Source organism: Geospiza fortis, unplaced genomic scaffold (genome assembly GCF_000277835.1).
Source record: "Geospiza fortis unplaced genomic scaffold, GeoFor_1.0 scaffold11, whole genome shotgun sequence".
NCBI classification, from domain to species: Eukaryota; Metazoa; Chordata; class Aves; order Passeriformes; family Thraupidae; genus Geospiza; species Geospiza fortis.
The window spans coordinates 15,768,386-15,794,499 of NW_005054304.1; the positions used below are offsets into that span (position 1 = coordinate 15,768,386).

The window sequence follows — 26,114 nt, forward strand, 5'->3', positions numbered from 1 at the left end:
TTTACATCACTCTCTAAACAAAAAAAAGAACATGTAAAATTTGTTTTCTCTTGCCTGACTTGCTTATAACCTGACATCTCAGAGGCAGGTTTCTTAATCCTGAGCCTGCTACTGAGCCATTACGAATTACTGTGCAATCAAAAGATTGCATACTATCGCTTAATTCATTAAGTCACTTACAGTCTATTTTCTTTAATTAAAATTTGAGAAGTCAACTTACCTGACAAGTGAAAGCTATTGGGTCAGCCACTTTCTTTAAAATGGGTTCAATTTCCTCTAGTGCAGTATAGTATTCAATCTGTGCTGTCCTCTTAATGACTCCCCCACAGTAGACATTTACATATACAGGGCCAGCAGGAAAATCTTATGAAAGAACAAATCAGAGCACCAGCTGAAAAAATTTTACAGTCCCAGACAAGAAATCTCAGGCAATGAGTAAAAAACCAGAGAATATCACAGAAAAACAGAGTTGATGAACTGACTGCATTTCCATTTCACAGGTGATTCAGTGTAGTCAGTTTTTTTATTCAAGTCTTGCAGTCTAACATCAGAAAGCTGACAAAAGAAAATAGATATCTTTAAATCTCTATAAAGCAAAGGCATTATATTGCTTCACATTAGAAAGGAGATGAAAACAGAATGCTTAAAATTTCCAACTGCCCTTTGATAGACTGATGACCTATAATCAGGTCCCTTATGCATACCTGTTAAGGAAAAGTGCATTTATCACAAATAGAGCAATTGTTATTCATCTTAGGAAACATTTTTCTTAATTGCAGTCAAGGTTCTCAAAATTGTACTTGAGCTAGGCTGCAGAAATTGCAGTATAATTAATCCATTCCAGTTGTTTACCTTGCAAAAGCCAAGGAGAGAGGCACTTGTAGTCTGTTACTTAGGCATGATTTGCTCTGTGTGCACAGCACAAGCCTACTTTATGAGCACATTTCCCAACCCATTAGTGCTTGTTGTGCCAGGCATTCTGCTGGAACATACTAGCATAGTCTTCTTAAAATACTAACTCTGCCAAAAAAAACAATGAAAAAAGGCGCAATTCTGAAAACGGAGAAGAGGAATAGGGCCAGAGAAGCTAGACTAATAGTACATCACATTAAATCACTTAAATGGAAACTACCCAAAAGTGGGCTTAAAAAAAAAAAAAAACCAAACAAAAAACCAACAAAGCACAGCATTTCTCCCATAACATCAAATTGGATGAACCTAAACAAGGATATTTCCAAATTTCCACTTTTACAGGTTTTAAAACAGAATAAACATCAAACACAAATGATATATGAAACATAATTAAACTTAGCTACAGCTCTCTGACAATTTTTTCATATTTCATTAACTTTTTGCATTTTAGTTCTTCAACTACTACAGAAACCTTTTTGTGATCAACAATGTTCTCACAAAAAAAAAATTGGAAGACTCTTTTAAGATCTGTGCAAGAAGAGTGCAGCTTTTGTTCTCTGAAATCCAGCTGCAGATGGAAGTTCCGTGCTTGTTACAAACTTTCCAGTCAGGTTTCTAAAAACAAACTCTCTGCACCATCACAAGGATAAAGAACTCTCAGCCCATATGTGGCCATCATCTCTGGACAGTGATCAGGATAAAAATCTCAGAATCAGTTAGGTTGGAAAAGACCTCCAAGATCATTGAGTTCACCTTCTGATGGACCACCAACCTGTTAACAAGACCATGGCACATGTGCCACATGCAGTCATTTCTCAAACACCTCCAGGGATGTGACTGCTCCACCTCCTTGGGCAGCCCGTTTCAATGTTTAACAAGTATTTCTGTGAAGAAATTCCTTCTGATGTCCAAACTGGACCTCCTCTGGCACAGCATGAGGCCATGTCATCTTGCCCTGTCACTGACTGCCTGGGAGAAGAGATCAAAGCCCACCTGGCACAGACTCCATCCAGGTAGGTTTTGAGAGTCATCAGCCTTTTCTCCAGGCTGAACAACACCAGCTCCTTAAGCCATTCTTCATGTGAGTTACTCTCTAGATCCTTCCCCAGCTCCATTATCCTTCTCTGGACACAATCCAGCACTTCAGTGTTTTTCTCAAAGTGTGGGGCCCAGAACTGGACACAGCATTTGACTGGTGCAGTCTCACCAGGACCAAGCCACAGAAATCATCAAGTCACAGAATTACCAAAACATAGCTCCAAGAAGCCACAGTGGAAAATTGTAGCCCATTATTGTAGTATTTCCTCCTATCTAAGGTTATATTGCAAAAATTTTATAATAAAATATTATGTAAGTTCCTCTGGCAATTCACAGCATGCAGCTCAATAGCAAACTATACTCTGAATACATAGGTGAAAAATGTCTTAACTCTTAACTCACATCAAGAATGGGGATAGGTGGGCCCCTTAAATCTACACAGATCTTCTAAGAGAAATTGTTATCAACTAGTTATGGATGGAGCAATAGAAAAAACCATTAGGAACTAGCAAAGATGAGTGATACAGAGAAATTACGTGAATGTGAACAGCAAAAAGAAACTATTTCCTGCATCACTAAGAATTATGGAGAGGAGAACAACCAGATTTACTGCATTAAATATAAAATGACACATTTAGTAACAGAGTAATAAGAAAAGAATATTAGGTTTGCATTTTATGGCAGTAATTTTGGAGAATGTTAATCTGTAACTAATCAATGATATTTTAAGACTGCCACCTGCCATTTAACCACGGAAAACCAACATAATAGAACCTAGGTTCCCATAAATTGCAAGGCCTTGCTTCTCTACATTATTAGAAGTTATGTGTGCAAAACTCATTTACAGGAAACACCCACTAAATAGCAGAAAGGGAAACTACTTATTAGAAAAAGAGAAGGGAGTTGAAACTTTTTAGTTTTTCTTAAAGGTAAAGAATATTTTTCTTACCTAGGGCTTTCACATATTTGACCTTTTTGTTCCAAGAGGCTGTCTGCATTCTAATTTGTTGATTATCTGTTATGAATTCAATTTCTAGAGTTTCTTCATCTATTTCCTCTTTCAACAGAATGAATATTTCACCAGGGTTCTACAAAATTAAAATATGTTCCCATTAGTCCTTCAGAAAATTATATTGGAAGTGTAACATTATACTGAAAGTGTATTGAAAGAACTTTCCTTCACCAACAGCTTAATGTAAAAAAATCGTACTACCAAAATATGATGGTATCTCACTGCTTCCTTTAGTATTTCATGAGCTTTCCTTTTGTGTTTCCTTTCTTACATGAAAGACATAAGAACATAGGATTTAAATTTAATGTAGGATTTTAAATTCAGCTTACACAAGAATATTTTAAAACAGTATTTTAAATGCATATGTAGGTGAATTGTTACATTTTCTAAGGCCCCTCTATAGTCTAGAAGAATGACATCTATCTTAAAAAGAATGCATGAACCTAAAATTTTTAAGACCCACTTAACCTCTTCCAGTAAGGTGACAGTAGATAGAAGCAGCAAGTGACATGAGACAATAGCCCTCTACTGCTTCCTGAACCAGAGGCAGTCACTCCCTTAGAACTGATCTCAACAATGAAATAATGTGTGCAAATCATCTTTAAAAGACAGACAGCAAACAAAATCTATAACATTCTATGTACACTGCAACCTCCATATTTGACTGCGGCCACTCATATGAAGGGATGCAGTGCTGGATGTTTTACTTCCTCTGTTTATGCTGTCACATGTTCCTCACAGCCACTCTGATTAAAAGCACATATGAACATTTATGTCCACTGCATATGCATGCAGACACATATAAATATTTCTGATTTAATTTAAACTCAAACTAGGTCTGTGCTGACACAAGTCCTGTGTGATTCATGGTATGGGCACATATGCACGTATACATACACCCATCCTGGATTCTTGCCAGGACAAATCCCACATCTCTCAAGAAGTGCCTGATTATTTGCTCCCTCTGAAGTATAAGGCCCACATGACAGTAATACTCAAGCTGCAAAATAACTAATAGAACTGTCTCCAAATGACTTTACTTCCAAATCTTTTGACTACAGCATGGATGCAACACAAAGGCAAAATAAATCCCACGGCAGTCTAGGTGCACTCTCATTTTGGTCCCTTGACAATTTTGGAAAAATAGCAGATACAGTATGAATTAGATTGCAGCAAGAGGAGGGGAAGAACACTGACTGTTGTCCCAAAGATTTTGGAATCCAGAAGTCTTACCTCACATGATATTCTTCTTGGAAGCACCAATATTGACTGCTCATCACTTTCTAATCTTTCAGAAAGTACCTCTGTTTTAAAAGTGAGGTCTATTTCTTCTGATGCTCCCCTGACATCTGACAAGTCAATATCAGAGATAGTCTGGTGATCTGAAATAAATAATGTGAAACAAGAACATTGTTAATAATCCTAAACCAACAAAACATGGCAGTGATGTGGTTTCCAATGTATTACTCATATGGGACTTGGAGTCACATTAAGGACATCACATGAAAGCCTGGCAAAATTCCCTTAATGTAAATGTAATGAGATGTCCTCCTTTGATAAAGAGCTTGCCTCTGAAGTTTTGATCCTGAAGCCTTGATTTACATGAACAGGCTCTGCACATATGCTTTGTCTTCCTAAAACAAAAAGGGACATAGCCTTTAGACTGATAGTCTATTCACAAATAGTTGTGAACAGCAAAGTCAGGAGATCACCCAGTTCTGTCATCTCAGAATGCTCATACACTAGAATAAAACAGGATTTTTACCACTCTTCCTTTCTTTATATGTAAATAAGCACATGCTATATGTTTACAACGTCAATCCACTTGTCTAGTGGAATTATTTACGTGAGGGCAGTGATACCTGTAACATGGTACTATGACAGTAGGCACAGATTTCTTTAGTACAGATTCCATGGCCTTTGCCTGCCTTAATGGAAAAAATGATGGGTGGAAGCCATATATTTTTTAAATAGGATAATCTGTGCTTGGAAATGCTATGCCAGTTATAAAGGTAGCTTACAATCAGTTTCTTTTCAGTTTGGCTGTACCAGAAAAGGTCCAAGAGCCTTTAGTGAATACAGTGAATCCTTCACCACATTGCAGAATTTTAGTCATGAAAAAGAGCTGCCAACTAACCACATCCGCAGAGCTCTGACAAAGCCTGGGTTTTAGCAAAGGTATCCTTTAGCTACTATGCCTCAGCTGTATCATTACTCCTCCTTTCCAGACACTCTATTACCCTGTGTGAAACACTCCTGCCACCCATCTCAAAGGACTGCAGCAGCTCTTGATCACAGAGGATTAGTCAGTATACTGCAGTCATCTCATTAGGTTATTGATATCATTTCACGCAGTCCAGAGTTAAAAAATCTAGACTGGCTGGTGAGACAATATCCTGAGAGACATCCACACTGTCTTGTATTACTTGTAAGTTATGAAAGACTCACACTCAGTTACATTCAAGGATACAAAGAACTTTTGACGTACATATTTTCCTCTTAAATGGATACAGAATATTAAAATAAATTAGTGATGGGCAGAATGCAGAACAGCAGCAATTTGGCTTTGCTCAAAGAAGTACCACAGCCATTTCTCATTTCTTTGAAAAGGTGCCCAAGTAACTGAGGTACACATACCATACAGTGCTCCCAAGTGGCACAGAAACCTTTCCAGACAGCGACAGTGCTGGCAATCTAGAGTTAGCTTTCTCAATTCTCGCTTGCCTTTACTTCCCCTATATGCACCAGTTCATCTGATACAGAATGTTTCCTTGCCTTACCAATCTTGCCTTCCTTAAGGCGTGGATTTAACAAAGCACCACTATAATAAATGTGTCTGCTACGTGCAGCTATGCCATGGCATCCTATTGTAGAATCTTTTTTATCCAGGGATATGTTTTAATTGTAGAAGGAAGGAGGGAGGGAAGGAGGGAAGTCAAATGTCCATAGTTCCTTTAAGAAGCTGAAGTTTCCCTCAACATCTAATCTAAGCAGGTTCAATGACCATCACTAGCTAGTAAAAACTGCCCATCCTACTCCTGCTTATATTCCCATGCCTTTAACACAAAATAATTCTGAATTAAAGCTGTGAATTCAGCATAAGTTGTTAAAATTACACTGAACCTACATGTAGATGTACTTTACTAAAGTAGCATTAATTCTATTTGCTTTAATTTACTTGAAAAATTAAATAAGCTACACTGAACAAAGGCTATTCTGTTTCTGAATGAGAACCCACACACAGTTCAATGAAGTTTAACTAATCCAGTTCAGAATACAAGTGCAATAATTTCTCTGATTATCACTGTGAAAACTAGACTTTATTTAGCACTGCCCTTTAGAAAAATGAAGCCCAAAACTCTTGCTGAGGAAAACAGTTATGATATTTTGCAGCAGCCTTACAGTACCTAAACAGGGCCTACAGAAAACATGGAGAGGGACTTTTTATAAGGGCATGTAGGGAGAGGACAAGGGGGAATAGCTTCAAACTCAAAGAGGGTGGGCTTAGAGTAGATGTATTAGGAAGAAATACCTTACAGTGAGAGTGGTGAGACACCAGCACAGGTTGCCCAGAGAAGTTGTGGATGCCCCATGCCACACAGTGTTCAAGGCCAGGTTGGATGGGCTTTGAGCAACCTGGTCTGGTAAAAGGTGTCAATGTTTATGGCCAGGGGATTGGGACTAGATGGTCTTTAAGGTCCTGTCCACCCCAAACCTTCCTTTGATTATGATCCTGTGATGATGTACGCCCACAGCACATATTTTGGGAATGTATTCACATTTTAAGTTACTCATAAATCTTACATACACAGAATCCACTTCAGAAGATAACTCATATGAGGTACATGCTGCTTCTGAATTTTTTCTGCCACTTTAGGCAAAAGAGTCTCACAGAGACAAGAAACATTCCACTATCAGATTGACAAAATGAAAGGAATGAATAACAACTCTGTAAGGCACTGGATTCTCAGATGTCAGCCATCTGTCAGTGATTGTTCTTCAAGGATCGCGTAGATGCATTCTAATCTATGTAAAGTTCATGACAATTTTATTTCTACAGTCTGCACTCTACTTATCAAAGATGATAGCAGTCACTTTCACCTTTTAATGCCAATAATTCATCTACTGAGAACATTAATCCTATTGCTAATAAGTTGGTTTAAATTAGGATAACATTCTTTCCCCTGTTAATGACTGCATTTTAATATTTTTTGTATGCCTAGTGATATCTAAATGCAATATCAGAACTTCAACCCAGTCACTACTGTGATAGCACAGCTATCCCAATAATAGACAACCAATAAACATGGCTCTTACATCAAAGACTTGGATATTTAAGACGATTAGGATTACCCTGCTGACTTGAAAGTGGCTATCAATTTATTGGCTAAAAACCATCAAGCAAGACCTCTTTCACTAAATGTAAGGTCTACCTTACAATCAATGAACCACGTACAATAGTCCAAGAACCACAGGGATCTATAGGATCACTGCAATACAGCCACCAAAGTTTGGAACCACCATCTCCAGCCCTCAAATTCCCACAAGCAGTTGCACACAATCTGTCCCAAAACGTGGAACATGAAACAACCACGTGAAAAGTTATTTGTCAATGCTGAAGAAGCAATACACCAGAGATTAAGCAAGCCTTGGCTTGTTGGCATTAACTGAAACAAAGTAGCTCATAAAGGTATTAATACAACAATAATGAGACTGTAGTAAGCCAAATGGAGCAATGATAGACAATATTTGTTTTATGTAGGCAGAAGGTGTTGCCAGATGCTCAAGTTTTTGAACATTTCAATTTTGGACATCTTCATTATTTTCCCTCATTACACTCTTGTTTTTAACCTGAAAGCAATGGCTAAGGAGCTCCACTAATTCCTGAGGCTTTCAGAAAAAATAAGAACTTATAACTGAGGGTGAAGATGATCTCAAAAATAAAAGGAACATCAATATTATGCTGGACTATGTAAGAGAGAGGATTTGTTAAAGGGTATTTGTTGCTTGGTGAACTCATTCTTTCAATGTTTTATATAATGGTGACCTATTAGTGAGGTTTCTAAAGTGTAGCAGTAACAATTAAAATAATTTATAAATAAAACCAGACCCTTTCTTGTAGGATCAAAGTATAAGAAATTATTAACTATATCCAATGATGCACAGACAACACTATGAGCCAAAAGCTAAAAAGAAAGGAAAAATCATTTACAATCTTCCCTTGAGTAAACAGGGCAGAACTACTGGGAATTATCATCAAGTATAGAGGGCAATGCTTAATTTTAATCAGATTACTTTTGTTTGCTTACTTTTGACAAATATCTGCTGCTGATGGCCACAATGAAAGGACTGATCTTACATTTACATTAATTTTAAATACTAAAATATAACACACATTTACTGTAACTTAGTTGGGGACAGCACAGATGTTTTCAATTTCACTTCAGTGTTCTTTCCTAATTCATGTAACTCCAAAACATCAACTTGGTATCTTTTACATAAGACCCTTTGAAACACATTATTACTTTCAATTGAACATTTTGAACTAGATTCATGAATGACTTTGAAATTGTATTCCTATACACATAAACTAAGAAATTCTTATAATGCATCTCAAGTCTCCTGTATATTCAACAACTAATGCTTCACCATAGCTTCTAAGCAACTCTCCTACCACATCTAACTTCTCCCTCACTCCCAAATTCTAACCTTTCAAATACACTCTTTAGTTATCCTTACTGCAGCCTACATGAGAATTAGAAGTGTTCTCTGTCTTTGATTACTGGGTAGTTGCTACATGTTTTGAGTCAACAATGTATGTGACAGATTTAGGGCATTAAAAATAGCAGAAAACAAACTTATGAAAGATTTATATGTTTTCTAAGGCTACCCATGAAATGAATCTCTCCGACAAAATTAGGCTGGTTTCACAAAAGCAAAATGCCTGCTAGCTGTACAAATTTTAGCTCTTCATCAAGTTTTGCTAAAGCAATGCCAGCTGAAGAACTCGAAACTGCAATACAAAAGAGGTCCTCAATTAGCCCTAGATCACACATCGTACAAGAGAATGAGAAATATAGGTAAATCAAGTTAGGCAGATGACAAGGAACGGGAAGTTCATCTAGCACTTGTGGCCACCTTGCCACCTGAAAGAAAAGTCAGGGTGTTCCAGTGTCAAAGATTTTTAAAAAAGAGGATTACAGCAGATCCTTTAAGTGCAGGAGACATCCTGTGTAGTATGGTAGGTGCACACTACAGCATAACGTGGTAAAGGCAGAGGTGGTGCCACTGGGTTCTGTGAGCTATAACTGAAAAGGTTGCCATGTATAAGTGACTTCCCTGCAATTCAGAAGCCTGAAGTCAAATGGTTCTGTGAGTGCCCAGCAGAAATACGGATTAAAGAAGAACCATACAGAAAAAAATGAAGTAACCGCCTGTAATGTGGGGGAAAAAACAGGAAAAAAGACATATGCACATCATGTTCTTCTTGCAATTTGCCACAAGTTTATCATAGACATTTATGAAAGATAATCCCGTTAAAGTGTGGGTATCTGAAAATGCTGTATGAGCTCAGCAGAGAGTGCAGCAGAGTGGGATTGAAAGGGAGCCTCTAACTGCACAAATTGCTCTATAAATTACCCGAGAAAAGCTGTGAGAAACGGGAGGCAGAAAACATACACCACACTGGGCTTCTTTCAGTGGGACTGTGTTCCTTGCATAAATGTGGGATTTACTCATTTTTACCATAAGCACTCTCTAAGATATTATTTCAAAGCAAGTCCCCTTTTCTGCTCTGCTGAAGTTTTCTTTTACAGTGGTGAGAGAAGGCTTAGGAATGAAAAGGTTTACAAAAATCACAGAAAATTATTAATACATACTCAAACACAAAAATGTCTGACTTCATTCTTAATTTCTTTGTTTTCTATGATGAATAAATTCCAAACCATGATAAATATATTTATTAGTGAACAAACTTTAAATAATGCTTCTATGTTGAGAGTACTATCTTTTGCAAATACACTGACAGTTATTTTTGTTTTTCTCAAAAGCATTCTCAGCCCCAGTTTCTCCTGCATGGTTGAGTTCTTCTGTCAAAAACAGTAGCTTTCTGTAAGTTGGCCTACTTCGCCCACATCTCCAAAATATTTCTATTACTGTATCTATGGTGTACAACTTTTCTTGCAAATAAGTATCAAACTGACAGCTCCTTTAAAAGCTATCAAGAACAGTTTTTCCTTTTCTGAATATTATATATAAAGTTGGTGTTTATGTCATCTTAGCAACCAATGGTGCTGTAGTGTTCATTAACATTTCTCTCCCGTAACAGCAATCCCTGAAAGCCCCCACATCTATTATTTTCTGAGTTACTATACACACGCAGGCAAAGACTGATTTGCTGTGGAGGTACATGTTCATCTAGTCTTTTATCATTACGTATGTTTTTGTACACAACAATTTATCACTTTGATATAACTGTAGCCTAATGGAGTCATCATGAATGCATCTAAACAGAATATGAAAGTCTTATTATGTGTAGTCTTTTGGGATCTGATAGTAAAAACAAAAGATTCTGCCCTCAAATAATTCCCCAAACTGCAAAAGGCAATTTAGCATGAGTTTATCAGTAATCTTTAAGAAATAACTTGCATGAAAATGTAGGCATTTCTTTTCATATATACTTTCATATGATTGTAACTCTGTATTCAGAAGCAATCTAAAGTTATAACAATGAACTAGTTCTAACTGGCCTATGATTTGGAAGACATGTTTGATTTTGTCAGTGCTTTAGCTAGGATGGATATATTTAGATGCTCCTTGGGACTGATGTTATCTTTTACTGCATATCAATTCATTCTATTATTTTTTTCTGCAATGAAATGCATGACTTTCAGCTTCACCAGCAGCACTAGGAACATGACTACTCTGATGATCTGACACATAGCAAGACTGTCCCAAAAAGTTTCTATTAGGCATACTGATTAGTTTGGAAATAACTAGCTGCCTGAGGTCATTTGGGTGCTGAGCAGAGTTGTTGATGAAGCCTAAGCCTGTTATTTCCAGTTTCTGGAGTCTGCATACTTCTCCAAAGAGAAGTAAACTGAAGTCTGTCCCTCTGTGTGTACCAGAAGTTCAGTTATTGAAGCCTAATGATTTATTATAGAGTTCTTCCATCCACTTCAGAGTTACTGGAGTTCTACCACAGTAAGAACACTTGGGTGGTTTTGTTCCATTTCTCTGTGCTATTAGCGCACACCCCTCTCAGCTCTGTTTCAGTGAAGGATTATACAGCACTAAACATTGCCCATAATGAGATGTGCTGCTGCAACTGAGACAGGCTATCCTCCTGCTACTGACTTTAAGTACCACTGATAGCAGAGGCATCCAGGGTTGTAAAATCCCCAAAACTTGTTAGTCTGATAAAATCGTCCTGCAAATTACTTATTATTGCAAAGGGGCCAGCTGCAGCTGCCAACTGCCTCCTTTACCTCAAATCTCCAATTCAATTCTTCCATAACTGGCCTGGCTCAAGCTGCACTCTGTGCTTGGACACAGAAGTGGCACACTGCTACCTTTAGAAATACACACATATAAAAGGACACAGAGAGGAGGGTCTGAGAATCAAAACATACTTCAGGGAGGCACAACATTCAAGCTGAAAAGGGGTTTAAGTTTTTACAGGTATCACTCTCAAGGACTGAGTAGCCAAACTTTCTCATGGCCATGTTTGAAGCTGTTCTCTTTATGAAGACTATTCTTTAAAATAATAAAAAAAGAACATGGATGGAAAGTCGTGAAGTTTAACATAACTAAAGTCCTTTCAGAACTGCAGTGGGAGAGGCTGGAGGGAGAGGCACTGGTACAAGGCATTCTCAGCCTTCAACCTGCTCAGACATGTCATTAATAATATCAGAATGTATACTGACACAAAACAATATACTCCATGTTACAGCATCCCTTAAATCAATCAGGTAACAGAAGCTAGCTTGGACTGCAGCAGGTAATTTACCAAAGAGGGTGTTTTAGTCTCAGAATGACAGCAGAGCTTCAATACCTGCACAGGGCTCTTATCAATGTCTGGATTAAATTTATGATGCTGTTCTTGATCTGTACAGCTCTAAATTACATGGGATTTGTCTAAGAGACCACATGTCTCCTGTGCCATGCTACCACAGCTGCTGTCAGCAGAAAGACTCACTCCAGACATGTTTGGTATTAAAGAAAGAAAAAAAAAAGAGTTGTCAGCAGGACTGAGTCACTGAGGACAGGCTGCTTTGAAATTTACTCTCATCTTCAGTTTGAAATAGCTATTGACCCTTAAAGTGGGCTAAAAGGTACACCACTTTCCTGGGAACACAAGAGTGATATTTTTAGACATCTGAAAACCATGCTTGTTTTCTAACTCCTGATTATTTCCTTTTTGTTAGAGTTATGAATCAGAAGGTAATCTGAGGTCTTAATTTTTTAAGACAATGTCCTCTAATCTAACAGAACAGATACATTTTATTAAAATAGGATTTTAGATAGCATTATAGGAAAAGAATAGCATAGCAGAGGTACTCTAGGAGCTCTTTATCTGCAGAGGGGATGCCATTTGTTTTGTTAAAAAATGCTGGCCTGTTGTCAGCTTAGTTTGGTAAAGGATACAGATACAAATGTATGCACATACATCTTACCTTGCTGAGACCTCTGAGCAGGACCAAAACATGTCTGCTGTTAAACTTAATAGGCAGACCCTTTAAAATTACCTTTTGTGCTCCACTTGCCCATTCCTAATTGCTTCAGTTAATTAGTGCTAAATTTAACATTTAGTGGTAAATGTTAAAAAAGACAAAGCTGCTTCACAGAAGGGGAGGAGCCTTTTCAGAAGCTGAGCATCACCTAATGGGTACCTAAATCTGAGTTTATCTCTACTTTGTAGTTCCACAATCATGCATTCATATTTTATATTGTGGTGACAAGGCTGTATTCCCAGATCCTAGTACAGTTGTTTCATTTTTCTACCTTAGTACAAATTATAAATAATGATTCTTTGGGGAACAGAAAATTTCCTGAGGAACCACAAGGTACAGTCTCAAAATATGGCTCTGTAGTAATTGTAACAAGTGCTCTTTTCTCATACAGAAATCAAAAATAAAGAAAACACATAAAAACATTTGTGAATGGCTGAAGAGCTGATTTATTCTGTTATCACCTACAGGACTGAGTCCTCATATATTCATATTATGGTCATTAGCATTCCACAACTGGATCTTTTCCCTCACTCAGCAGCAAATCAATTGTTTTCACATCTGCTTGTAGGTCATATTTCCCCCAAGGATTTCAGTGATCATATTGTTTTTCCATTTTCCAATGTACTGTCTGACCTTTTTCCTCAAGGCCATGCCCAATTCACTTTAGTCAATCACTTCTTATTGATTGTTAGCGCCTTGCTCATTCCCTATCTTTGTTTTAATGAATATAGGAATATTTTTTTAGTGATCTTGTTTTTAATATGTCCTATCATCTACTCACTGTTCTTTCCACCCCTGTTGCTTTAGATTCCTCATTTAGATTTATACTTCTGTTCAACTTTCATTCCAGTTCAAGCTAAAATTCCATCTTCTTTCAGGTTATCCTTTCTTTTGTATGATGCTTGTATCTACAAAACAAACTTCAGCTTTCAGCAAGCCACTATCCACTGCAGACCTAACTTAAAGAACCATTCTTTTGGGAATTCATAGGGTTCTGGCAAAAACCCTTTCCTCACTTATAATTTCTCCTCACACTTCTGTTCTGTGTGTTTCATTCAATTTAGCACTTCATACACTTTCTTATTAGGCAGAAGCATAGAGAAGAGACAGTCCCTGGAAACACTTTTTCACAATTCTTCCAAAGTCAAACCCTGTCTGTTTACCCTACATTCTGGAGGGCACAAATACTGGCTAATTTGCAGCTGCCATCTTATCTTTCTTGGCTTTGACTGATGCACTGAATCTCAGAAATGCCAATCATTCCACTTGTTGGGCTACTTTTCCCTCCAAAGCTCTGCAATGGTATCAGGTAACTGTTCCCTGTTGCATCCCTACAGAAGGAATGTTGCCATGCATTTTCTTATACTTCTCTGGGAGTCAGCCATAACCTCGCATACAGGATGCCTTACTGGGAATCCCTCATTTCTAACTGGCTATTTCACTCATCACAACAATGGATCATCCCTTTGGTTCTCTTAGCAATAACTAGACATCATTAACCAGCAAAGGCTGCAGACAATCAGTGCTTTCAGGATGACTGCCAAAAGCTGACTGAGATCCACTGTTCAGGGAACTTCTGCAAAGATTTCAAGTGAAACTTTTGCTTTTAATGCACAACTTTCTTTGCTGGAAAGTCCCCAAATCACTTTATTTCAATCGGAACTATTCAGCTGACAGTAAACTTGGACTTAAAGCTGCTCCTCAAACAGCCATAAGAAAACAGAAGTAGCTCGGAGGCCCCTCTCAGTCCTTTCTTTTCTTGTGACTCTGTTTTCTCTAACCATTCCCTATTCTACTGTCTCATTTTTGGACATAACAGTGATGAATGAGAGAAATGGTGGGGTCAACTTATTTGGCACGTGGATGATAAGCCAGAAAGCCTCCTTCATACCAAGACACTTCAGTGCACTGACCCATGGCACATCCAACACAGGGCCAAAAGAGACATCCATAGAAACCTTGACAATGGGTCTCTAGGGATAAACCAGCACAGCTTTACAGCAGCTTTCTACTTGAGACCACACCATTACACCCAAGATGCCAAGAGACTCACAAACTGACCCTTATCAGAATTTGGAAGGGGATTGAATAGGAAAGAGAGCCACTAACCTCAGAGTCCAGCAGCACAGAACTGCCATGCCAGGAATTCTGGAATAACTTACTTGTGTCTTTGCATTGGTAAGCATGCTGGTGCTATTAAGCCAATTACTTTGTATCAGTGTCAACCCAGAAATAAAGTTCTCTAAGTAAGAACTGAGGACAGGAAACATACGATATAGCTGTTTAATAAAAGCATGTTAAGATTTTGCCAATCTGCAATTCCTACTAAAACTCTTTATAAACTTTCACAGCTACAAATAAACCAGAATGACAAATGTCAACAGGGGCTGAAGCTGCGATGCAGATCTCCCAGCCACTGGCTGTCAGTGAATGATGCTGCAAATGTGATGTGAGTAGAACTGATGTAAATTTAAATCAACTCTTTCTTAAAAGCAAAACTCCTCATGCTGGGAAAAAGAAAGGAAAGGTCTCCATGTCTTTTTTCTACACTGAAATCACAGTAAAAAAACCCAAAGGAAAAAAAAAAAAAAAACCCTGTTGTATCTCCTCCCCTTTTCACACCTCACAGTACTGATGTGGAGGTGGATGTCTGAGAACAAGGCATGTTTCTCCACACAACTGTATGTTGTGGTAGGGATGGTTATTGCCTTTCATGTCTAACAAGATGTAAGAGAACAAATTTAATTTTCTGAAAAGTACTGGTTTTACTCTCTGAAATGCAAGGAGAATTCAACTCACCATCTGCAAGAACTGCTTCATAGATGTAAGACACAGAATCTCCAGGATTTTCATACCATGGTTTATCTAGGAAAAAAAGAAAGAAGAAAGAAGATATCATCACACTGATTTCCACCTTTTTTTAAGATTAAAACCTGTATGTATTTTAAATGTAAGATACAGCTATTATTCTGCAGATAGAAAAAGAAATCTTAGAACAAATCCAAGGGCTAGTAGAGAGGAACAAGCCTAGAGAGATCTGTATTTATCCTTTTTCAGTAAATGTCCCTTTGACTGATTTTTTTTTTTTAATTTACCAGAGCTGGTGAGAAAAGTGTACTCGAGGAAGACATTTCCCTGGAATAGGGATATATAGCAAACAATGTGAGAGGAGTTGGGTGTAAGGAAAAAATAGAATCATGTGCATTAAAGTGAGAAACTGAAATGGATACAGACATTTCAGTTTGGAAGACAAGACAGTGCTTTGTTTGATAATACAATAGATCTGGTTACAGACGGTACCACAATCACAGAGTGGTTTGGGTTGGAAAAGACCCTGAAGAACATTTAGCTCCAACTCCTTAGTCATGGGCAGCAACACCTTCCAATAGACCAGACTGCTCAAACCTCATCCAATCTGGCATCAAACATTTGCAGGGATGGGGCCTCCACACATTCTCTGAGCAATCCATTCCAGTGCCTCACCATTCTCATTGTAAGGAACTTCTTCCTTACACCAAACTTAAGCCTACCCTCCTCTAGTTCAAAACCATTCCCCCTTGTCCTATCCTCAGAACCTTCTATGCTCTGGGCTGAACAATGCCAGCTCTTTCAGCCGGTCTGCAGGAGAGGTGCTCCAGTACTCTGAGCATATTCATGGCCTCCTCTGGGCTTGCTCAAGCCTGTCCATGTTGTTCATATGCTGGGAGCTTCCAGAGCTGATGCAGCACTGCAGGTGGGGTCTCACCAGAGCAGAGGGGCAGAATCCCCTCCCTTGCCCTGTTGCCCACACTGCTTTGGATGCAGCACAGGATGTAGTTGGCTTTCTGGGCTGTAAGTGCATGTGTTATCTTCTCATCAACCAGCACCTGTAAGTCCTCAGGGCTGCATTCAATCCATTCTCTACTCAGATTGTATTTGCGCTTGGGATTGCCCCAACACTTGCAGGACCTTGCACTTGGCCTTGCTGGCCTTGACGAGGTTTGTGTGGGATCACTTCAAGGTCCTGTCAAGGTTCCTCCAAATGGCATCCCTTCCCTCCAGCATGTCAACTGCACCACACAGCTTGGTGTCAGCAGCAAATGTGCTAAGGGGGCACTCAATGCCGCAACAAAAGATGTCAAACAGCATCCAACACAGAATCACTGAATGGGTCTGGTTGGAAGGGACCATTGTGGCTCATCTGGTCCAAACCTCCCTGCTCAAGCAGGGTCATCCTGAAACACATGGCAAAGAATTGCATCCAGACAGCTCTTGAACATCTCCAGTGAGGGAGACTCCACAACTCCTCTGGCAATCTGTTCCAATGTTCAGCCACCCATGTAGAGAAGTTTCTCATATTTAGGTGGAACGTCAGTTTCTGCTCATGGCTTCTTGTCCTATTACTTGGCATCACTGAGCCTGCCTCCATTCCCTTGACACTCTACCTTCAGATAGTGATAAACATCAAGGAGGTCCCTTCTCAGTTGTCTCTTCTCAAGGCCCAACTCTCTCAGCCTGTGCCCCACAAGATACTGTATTAACATTTTCAGGACCAAGTTCTGGACTCACAGCCTTTTACGTAAGTACACAGAGACCCTACCAAGAGCAAAATCTGATTCTGTTTTCCTATTATAAAATTAAATTGGTGTTATACTTCATTTTTTCCAGGATAAGTGACAATTTCTTTAGTCTGGACTGCAAAACAACCCTTATTTTATCCCATTTCCAAGAAGATAGCACTAATCTAACAGAAGTAACATTATGGTGAAATTACAAGTACCAATTTTGCTATAACAACAGTTGTGTGCAAAAAAATATACCAGGGGCGCCCTTACAGAGGTCTTCTCTAGATGCCTTCCAATGATAACTTCTCAGCAATTGTGACTGGTAAGCACAGTGCAAGACTGAGTCAGACTCAATAATACATTACATGAAGGACTAATAAGACTACAGATTCACACAGCCATTTTGCAGCATTACCTGCCAACATAATTGTAGGGAGTCTTAAACTATTGGTCAGCTTGAAAAACAGTCTCACAATAGTAATTAAATACTGACTGATGACTGGGCCATAAACAAATACAAATTTGGTTGATGTCTGTTTCAAATCTTGAAAGAGCAGACTAAAAATGATAAAGTCATTAATTTATTTTTAAAATAAAAAATTTATAAACTAAATAAACAAGTAAAATTGCAGTATGTTTAGTACATGCTGTTGCAATAATGCTTATGTTCTAGTCATCTGACTTCTATTGTTAAGTTAAATTTTAATGAGTGTGTCCTAAATGCTGCTAAAAATGTTAAAAAAATTCTTAAAAAAAGATGCTAAAAACTTTAAGATGTCAGTGCACTCACTTTTCTGGGTGTAATAAATTTGCATCCAATTATTGGAAAAAATAAGTGGAAAAAACATCACATACATGACACATACTTCAGAATCCAAGGGAACAGGTTACCATGACTAGCTACATAGATTGGAACATGAGCTGCTAAGAAACCTCACAAACCCCACAAATAAACCCTAACAAGTCTTCTCTGAATTTTGCAGAAAAAAGAGAAGAAACAGAAAAGAAGTCAAACAGTTTAAATTACAGGGGATGACAGTCTCAACATCTTATTCAGGGTTACCACCTCCAGACAATCACTTCAGTTTCTCTTCTGCTTTAAAATAGCCAGGATCTCATGTCAGACGAAAGAAGTTGGTAACACAAACCAGTTTTTTTGTTGGCAGTCATTACCAACCCCCATCACTGTACTGGCATCCCTCCTGAGTGGAATGGAGAAGCACAGCATCTCAGGAAGACGTAATACTCTGGTAATCTTAGCAGTCCCTGCAGAGCAGTTCAAAGACTCATTGTCAGGGCAAAATGGAAATGAGAGCTATACTGCAGCACACACCAACTAACAAAAGGTCCCTTCTGCTTTTGTGCTTATGATACAGTCACACAGACTATTTTCATTTTAATTTTAAAAATGTAATTGGCATTTGAAGTGGTCTACAATAAGCAGATGACATCACTACCTTAAAACCCCAACAGTAGTATGCACTGTCTGAATGTAAATACATTGGGGAAGGAGTAAACAGAAGCACAACCATGTGATATCATTTTTGAAGCCTCTCCTGGCAGTGAACAAGGCCAGAACCACCCACCAAGTTTTCTCTATTTACTTAGTCTTGCATGTTCAGGGGAGAAATCTTCACAATCAAGACCACACACACACACACAGTATTTAGTATTCACAAACAAACAAGACCAAAAACTCCAGTAATTTTCTTCTTCAGCTTTGGGGTTTTTTAGCTTAAGCACTTTAGCTTAATTTTCTCATAGACTCCAAGTCAGCATCAAAATTTAGATGAAGCACTTTCCCACTGAAGCCAATGGTAAAGTTCCCACTTAAATCAGGGGTTTAGGTCATCAGCACAAATCTTGCTCATAGCCTAAGGAACCCCATTGGCATTCATTACTTCTGTTTGAGTACCAATGTGAAGAGGATTTTACAGGAGAACAAGCAAAGCAGTGGAGTCAAAATGTGAAACATCACTTCAGTATTCAATGTTACATCAAATCACAATAAAATTGATGCCACTGCACTAGAAATGAAACAGGAAACAGATACCATAAAAGTTACAATAAAAATATAATTATTGCTTCCTCTTTTCTGTGGTCTGCACAAAGGAAATTAGCCCCTGAGTATCTGAAATGGTCTGAACATCTGCATGAGTTAAGCCCTATTTTAACCCCCAGCCTGCTTTTCCCACATTTACTTATTAGAGAAAAGCTCCCTATGCTAGTATCTCATTTGTCCACATATATACCATACTACTAGTTGCAAAAGTAGTTTTCTTAACATTACTCTTGTTGGTCATTAAAATTGCTTGCAGATACATGGAATATCTTTTAGGTAAGCAATCAGAAATTAATGGCATATTGCCATCTCAGGTAAAAGTTCCAAAATTGTTTTGAGAATCTTCCCTAGGCTGTCAAAGACTACGGGTACCATTTTCTAGTTGGGTTGTATTACTTTATGTACCTCTCACTTTTTAATAAAATAGCAGATAATGAATGGATACATATAGATTTGATGCGCTGTTCTCAACTACCAAATTTTGTAGAAGTAAATTCTTGTCATATTTTGGCATTAAAAGAAAAAAGGGATATCACTGCTTGAAGAAAAATCTGGAAGTGGAAGTGACAAGAGTTGCTTTTGTGGAGCTTTAAAAAATGAAACCTAATAAAACCACAAGCAAAGTAATGGATACTTATGACTCCTGAGCTGTACCAAGAAGCCCCACCAAAAGCCTAATACAAATGCCAATGCATTTTGGAAACAGTGTCACAAAATTATTTGTATTAGATAAGATCTGTTTTGTTTTTGCATCATTAATATTGATGACAACTTCAGGAGAAATTGAGGACATTTAAGGATCTAAGTTAACTACCTACAGATGTAAATATCTATCTACAGATCCTTTAGATAAACACATGCTTGCCTGAATTTGAAGTCTTTCAGGATTAAACAGAAAAACTCCAGCTATGTTTAGTACACCAGGATACTGAACTAATACATTGAAAATATGTCAATTTAATCTAAAAAAAGGGTACACAGTTCAGCAGACTAAGGACAAGTAGCAAAAAGACACAGGAGAAGGAAAAGACAGACAAGCAAAACATATTTCCTAATTCTACTTTCAACAATATTGGGAAAAACTGATAAAGAAAAGTCAGAATTCTAGAGTCTCACTGGACCACCTTAGATGTTAACATAAAAAAATAAAACTTCTGAGTGTTCTTCTCCTTCTCTAGGGGTTATCTTTTTTCTGGGAATAGTCACATGATCTACAAAATTCAAAACCAACTCAGAATCTGAATGTGGCTGATCTTTTGAACAGTGAAGTATTTTACAAACAAATCCTGCAAAAAGAATCTTTTGACAACAATAAAAATATTTGTGATCCTCTTCATGCAGAAGACAAATATAATAAAGTCTGTCAGCATCCTGAAAATATATGTTAGAAAGGTCACTCTCCATATCTTAATTCTCCCTTTACTCTTCCAAGAAGATGTTCAAACAGGCATGACAAACCATTCAGATTTTGTTTGAACCACATTACAAACAAGCTCTCTGCTAAGTACAAAACCCCCTGCATCTTCTGTTCCATTTAGTTTTACTCAACATTTTAATTAGTTTTGATTTTTGCCTACTATATTTGGTATATATACTACTTTAGAGCCAGAAGGAAGTTTAAACAGACAAAGCCCTGTCTTCTCCAAGAAGATGAAACCAGCATCATCTGGCAGGTGAAATAATTGTGGGGGCATATAAAATGAGACTTATTTTGTACGTCTTCAATCTCAAGCTGTAGGGATAGTGCAAAGAGAATAGCACCTAGGAGAGAAGAGACAGCTAAGAACCTACCTTGCCCATGAGATTTCCTGAGTAAGGAAATCTGTAGCGGAAGGCTGGTGACTACTAGCACCTATGCTATGCCATTGTTAGCGTTCTCCAGCAGAGTGTTAAACTGTGAGATAACAATCTGATTTAGCATCCACCTTCAGCTGTTCTAACTGCCTGCAGGCCACTCCTGAGCCCTGGCATCCATTAGTCCTAGGATCTTGATGGCCCACTGTCCAAAGGGATTAACAGGATTTAGTTGCAGTGGAAGGCATGTGGTATGGCCATTATAATTAAAGCACATTATTGAGTTTTCAGACTCAATGTCACTTTTAGAGCAACAGCTCTTGTCAATACTGAGGAGACAAGAAGCTACAAATGCTTAGGAGAATAAGTTAAGAGTAATGAACAGTTTAGTGGGAAAAAAAGAATCTAAAAACCGCAAAGTATATACACAACACTGTTTTCATTACTATTTCTAAAAGGGCCAAGAATATAATGGTCTAGGGATGAGCACTGAAAACAAGAGGGATTGAAGACAATGATCCATATGAAGAGAAATGGGAAATTTTGTGTGTCTGGTCCCAATGAAAGGCAAAAAAAAAACCACTCCAAGGGAAAAATAATCCTTGTATACATTCAACAATCCCTTAGCAAATAATTTTAAACACAAGGGACAAATCTTCTTTCCCAGATGTGCAGCCTGTCAAAACCCCTGTCACAGGTATCACAAAGGCTAAGAGCTCAACAAGATTTTACAAAAGAGTATCATATATACAGACACCATTATCTTTAAGCAATGGTAAATAATGACAAACCATGGGCATCTTTCTCAGAGCTTAAATCAACAACTAGATGAAAGCAAATCTCTTACTTGGAACACTTTCACTGTGCAAAAGGGAGCAGAGCAGAGGTCTCCTATCAAGCACTGATTTAAGCTGGCCTGGCTGATGGCCAGGGCATACCAGCACACAGAAAACAGGGCCAGAGCAGTTCTAAGCTTAGAGTGTGGAGGAGGGCTTACCTCTGAAACACCAGGCATCACCACCACTTCCAGTCCTGGATCTAGCTCAGTTCACTGAACTGGTCTGATCCCAGCCACAGTCTATGCATCCCCAGTAAAGATGTACACACTGAGACTGAGGCCTTCAACAACTGTTCATTAATTCGGCTTTCTCCTAATCTCTGAAATTGTCGATTTTGGTCACTGTCAAAGTGATCATCTGAACACTTACTAAACATCTGGCATTGCACTTAAGTCCCAAGAGTACAGGCAATAAGTACTCCTGTGAATGCATTAACCTAACCAAAGAACTTTCCTGTGTCTTCTAGGAAACTGTTTATTGCTGCAGAAAGCTTTGCAATTTCCTGTGCATGTGTCAACTGATAGTATCTAAGCTTCCTATAAATATACATACACACACATACACAGAGTATAGACCCACTGTTTTCATCCCATTAAAAATTGCCAAGAAGCTTCAGTCTGAAGCTACATATTGGACACAGACAGAAATCACAAACATCATCTTCTGAAACCAAAACAGACAACCAAATGGGCCCAAATTGTCAAGTCTGAGATTTGTACGAGGAAGAGGTTATTCAATACTGAAGATGGTTGGGGAGAAGGATTCTAAAAACTACTTTCGAAAACACTCATCTCGTACAGGCAGACTGTGTGTAGACATTCTGGGCAGTTTTAAAGCCCTATAGTATATTTAAGCCTACCTACTCAAGCACAAGGCAGCAGGGACATCTAGCTAGGTCACTCATTCAGCCGAAGCCTCTCTACCCCAGTGTTCAAAAGAATATTCTTGGTTGTTCATGGGCATCCAGAACTAGGTTAAGCTCTGAGTAAGACATTCTGCAGCTCAGGTTTTTTTCTCAAGCACAAGCTCCCATTCCAATAAAATAGCACCTTGCATGTAACAAAGAGAAAAGCACAATATTCTGCTCGGTAGATAAAATCTTGGCTAAATAGCCAGAGTTGAGAAGAGGTAAGAGACCTAAGGAATACAAACAAGCAGTAGTATATTACCTTGTTGAATAATTTCTTCAATAACAGAAATGTATTCCTCAGGTTTCTGATCAGTAGAAATCTCTTTGTTGCCACCAGCTAAGGTCAGTATCTCATAAAGAATCTCTGAATTCTCCACTCCACAAAGCAGAATTACCACATTATCCGGAGGTTTTAGAACTTGTTCCAGAAAATAACTTCCCTTTTGATTCAGGCAGTTGAGAAGTCCACATGAGAGTATCAGGAGTTTACATTTATAAGACAGTAAACAGAGTAGCTCTTGGTGCTTGAAAGATGAATTTTCTAGATTGTAGAGTAAGATTCCTTCTTTGTTGACTATGAGTCCAAAAAGAGATTTTAAATACAGAGCCCACTCTTCTGCTTCTTGTTCATATATCACGAGGATATCCTTTGTATTTTCTAAAGAGAAGAAAACATTAAAAATATTTTCAAATGTGTTTTAAATACATTATAAACACTAGAAGACAGATGGCTTGTCGTCATCCCCATTCCCCCCCATAAAACCTTAAGGTGCTGAAGAAATTATCTTTAGCAGAAATCAGCTCATCACCTGGAAATGAAAGCCACCTCCTTATTTTTAAGACCAAGGCAGAAAGATTGCCCACAGAAATAATGGAAAAATAGCTCAGGATATTGTGTTCAGAATAACTAATATTTCAGAATAAGCACTGAAACTGCAGTGTAGGAAGCAGAGCACATTCACATATTCTGCTCCCTCCTAAAGCCTTGAAAAATAGGCAGTAGTATTAAAAATGGAACACTTAGCTTTTAATGACAGAAGTAAAGAATACGTATTTGAACACATGAACATGATCCAACTTCATAAGAAAATTCATTGGTATGTTTAGGATATTTTGTCAGCATGGTGTCAGGATAGAAACTCATGATCTTTCTTTACTGTCCTTATTCTGAGAAAATTACTTGAGACCTGACAAAACTAAATCTAGAACTGTATTTTTCCAGTTCTTTCCCTTTAAGATGTAAGGCATGATAACTAATACTCTTCCGCAGAGTTACTAGGGTGACAGTTTGAGACAGAGGCAACAGGCACAAGCTGAAACACAGGAGGCTGCTCTGAGCATCAGGAAATGCCTTTTGTTTTTAGTATGAGCACTGGCACAGGCTGCCTGGAAAGGGTGTGGAATCTGTCTCCTTGGAGTTACTCAAAAGGTGCCTGGATATGGTATACAGGAGAGCTCCCAGATGTCCCATCCAACCTCAGTCATTTGATGGTCGTGTGAAACCATCAAAAACTGTGATTTGATGAGTAACACAATAATATACATGAAGCCAGGGTAGCTTAATAGCCCCAGTGTATGAGGCTGAGGAATAGATACAGCTTCTGCACTTTGCCTTCACTCTGCTTCACAGTGTCTGCCTGCTGGTCAGGGCCAGGCAGCCTGATGAGCAGTGCACCACAGCTCCTTTGAGTGCCTAAGCTGCTGCACTGTGAGGATCAGGAGATATGGAAACAGAGCGTACACAGAGTTAAAATGTTTCTGGGGACACAAAGGATGTGGGCAGTGGGATGCACTGTTGGAAGAACAGTACAGATGTAGCTAAGGAGAATAAAAAACTTGTCAAGGATCCCACATAAGCCCACTTATAAAAGGAGAAACTGAACGAATATCTCCAGTCCAGGATTAATGCTTGAATTAATTGTCTTCCCTTTCTTTTAGAATAAATTATTTCTATTATTATTTCTACATTTTGTTCATCCATTCTTTCCTCTGGAGATACTTGAAACAAAGCCTACCCGGCAAAAGCTGATTGAAACTTGTAGAGAAGGGACTCTATCATTTAGTCTCTTGAGTTCATTGTGTGTCTACAAACTCCTTGGAGGACTGTTGCCATCTTTTTAAGATTTGTGAAAGCTCACCCTTTCACAAAGTTTTCTGTCACAAGACATAAAGGGTCATGCTCAACATTGTAGCAGGTGATGATATTTCAAGTTAACCAACTCTTACCAGTACAGTAAAACAGGATAATATTTGTCAAAATGTATTTGGAGAGAAGAATACTGTATTTCCCATGGTAAAAACAATCTGAAAAATACCTGTTTCTGATGAAATGCTGAATATTAATAGTAAGGAAAAGAAGCAGCGTATTTCTCATGTAACTCAGAGCACAACAGTTCGGTTTATGATGCTGGGATAAAAAAAAATTTACTTGCCACAATGTTGTTTTCAGAACCTCATCTGATCTTCCGTAACACTCAGACAGACATGCACAAAGTAGAAACAAAAAGCTGTGAATTGCTGCACACTTTCAAAAGAAGAAACTGTATTAACAGTGCTGTAAAGTTCTTTCAATCTGACCACACAGTTCCATATCACAGAAAATGGAACAAGCAAGTACCTTCTATTTACAGTCCCTATTAAGTAAAAGCATTGTAGCAGTTCTTTAAAAATATGGATATAAAGACAATACTTACACCTAAAGGAAAATTTAAGAATTCATTCTTTAAACTTTGTTTGAATTTACTTGGTTCTAACTTCCAGCCATAATATAATTTCATATTTCTGCAATCCTAAAAGAGCATCTGTTCTTCCGCTCTCAGAAATCCATCCCCTAGGGTCTTCAGATTCCCACAAAGTAACTCTTAGCCTTGCCTTCATTACAGTTTGTAAACTGGGGTTAATACTCTACCCACTACAACTGGGACATTGTAGAACTCTTCCTATTTTTTGTTCCGCACTTTTGTGAACCCACCTGCCTTCCCAAAATACTGAGAAAACCAGAACTGCATACAAGGTAGGGGATCCTTCATACAGTGCATGAGAAGAAAAAAGATAACCTTGGGTATGCACATGAGCTCATAAACAAGGCATTTCATTCACATTCATTCACCCCTGTACAAATGGAAAGTACAAGGCTTGAAAAAGGTACTCAAAAAATTCTAAAGATAAAAGGGAGAAACATGCATTGAAAGAATAAAAAAAGACAAACTAATTCCACTTCCATATGGAATACCTGCACCAGTCTGCAGCTTTGATCTTGGCAAAGCAGGAAT

At 38.2% G+C, this 26,114-nt stretch overlaps 1 protein-coding gene across 1 annotated transcript in view; it reads right to left on the reverse strand.

Moving 5' to 3' along the window:
- BANK1 (B cell scaffold protein with ankyrin repeats 1) overlaps positions 1–26,114 on the reverse strand; it is a 132,571-nt gene that overhangs the window by 91,595 nt on the left and 14,862 nt on the right. The window contains 5 exon segments of the mRNA XM_031066471.1: positions 221–363; positions 2,900–3,038; positions 4,196–4,344; positions 15,493–15,558; positions 23,102–23,500. Of these exon segments, the coding sequence (XP_030922331.1) occupies positions 221–363; positions 2,900–3,038; positions 4,196–4,344; positions 15,493–15,558; positions 23,102–23,500 (896 nt within the window).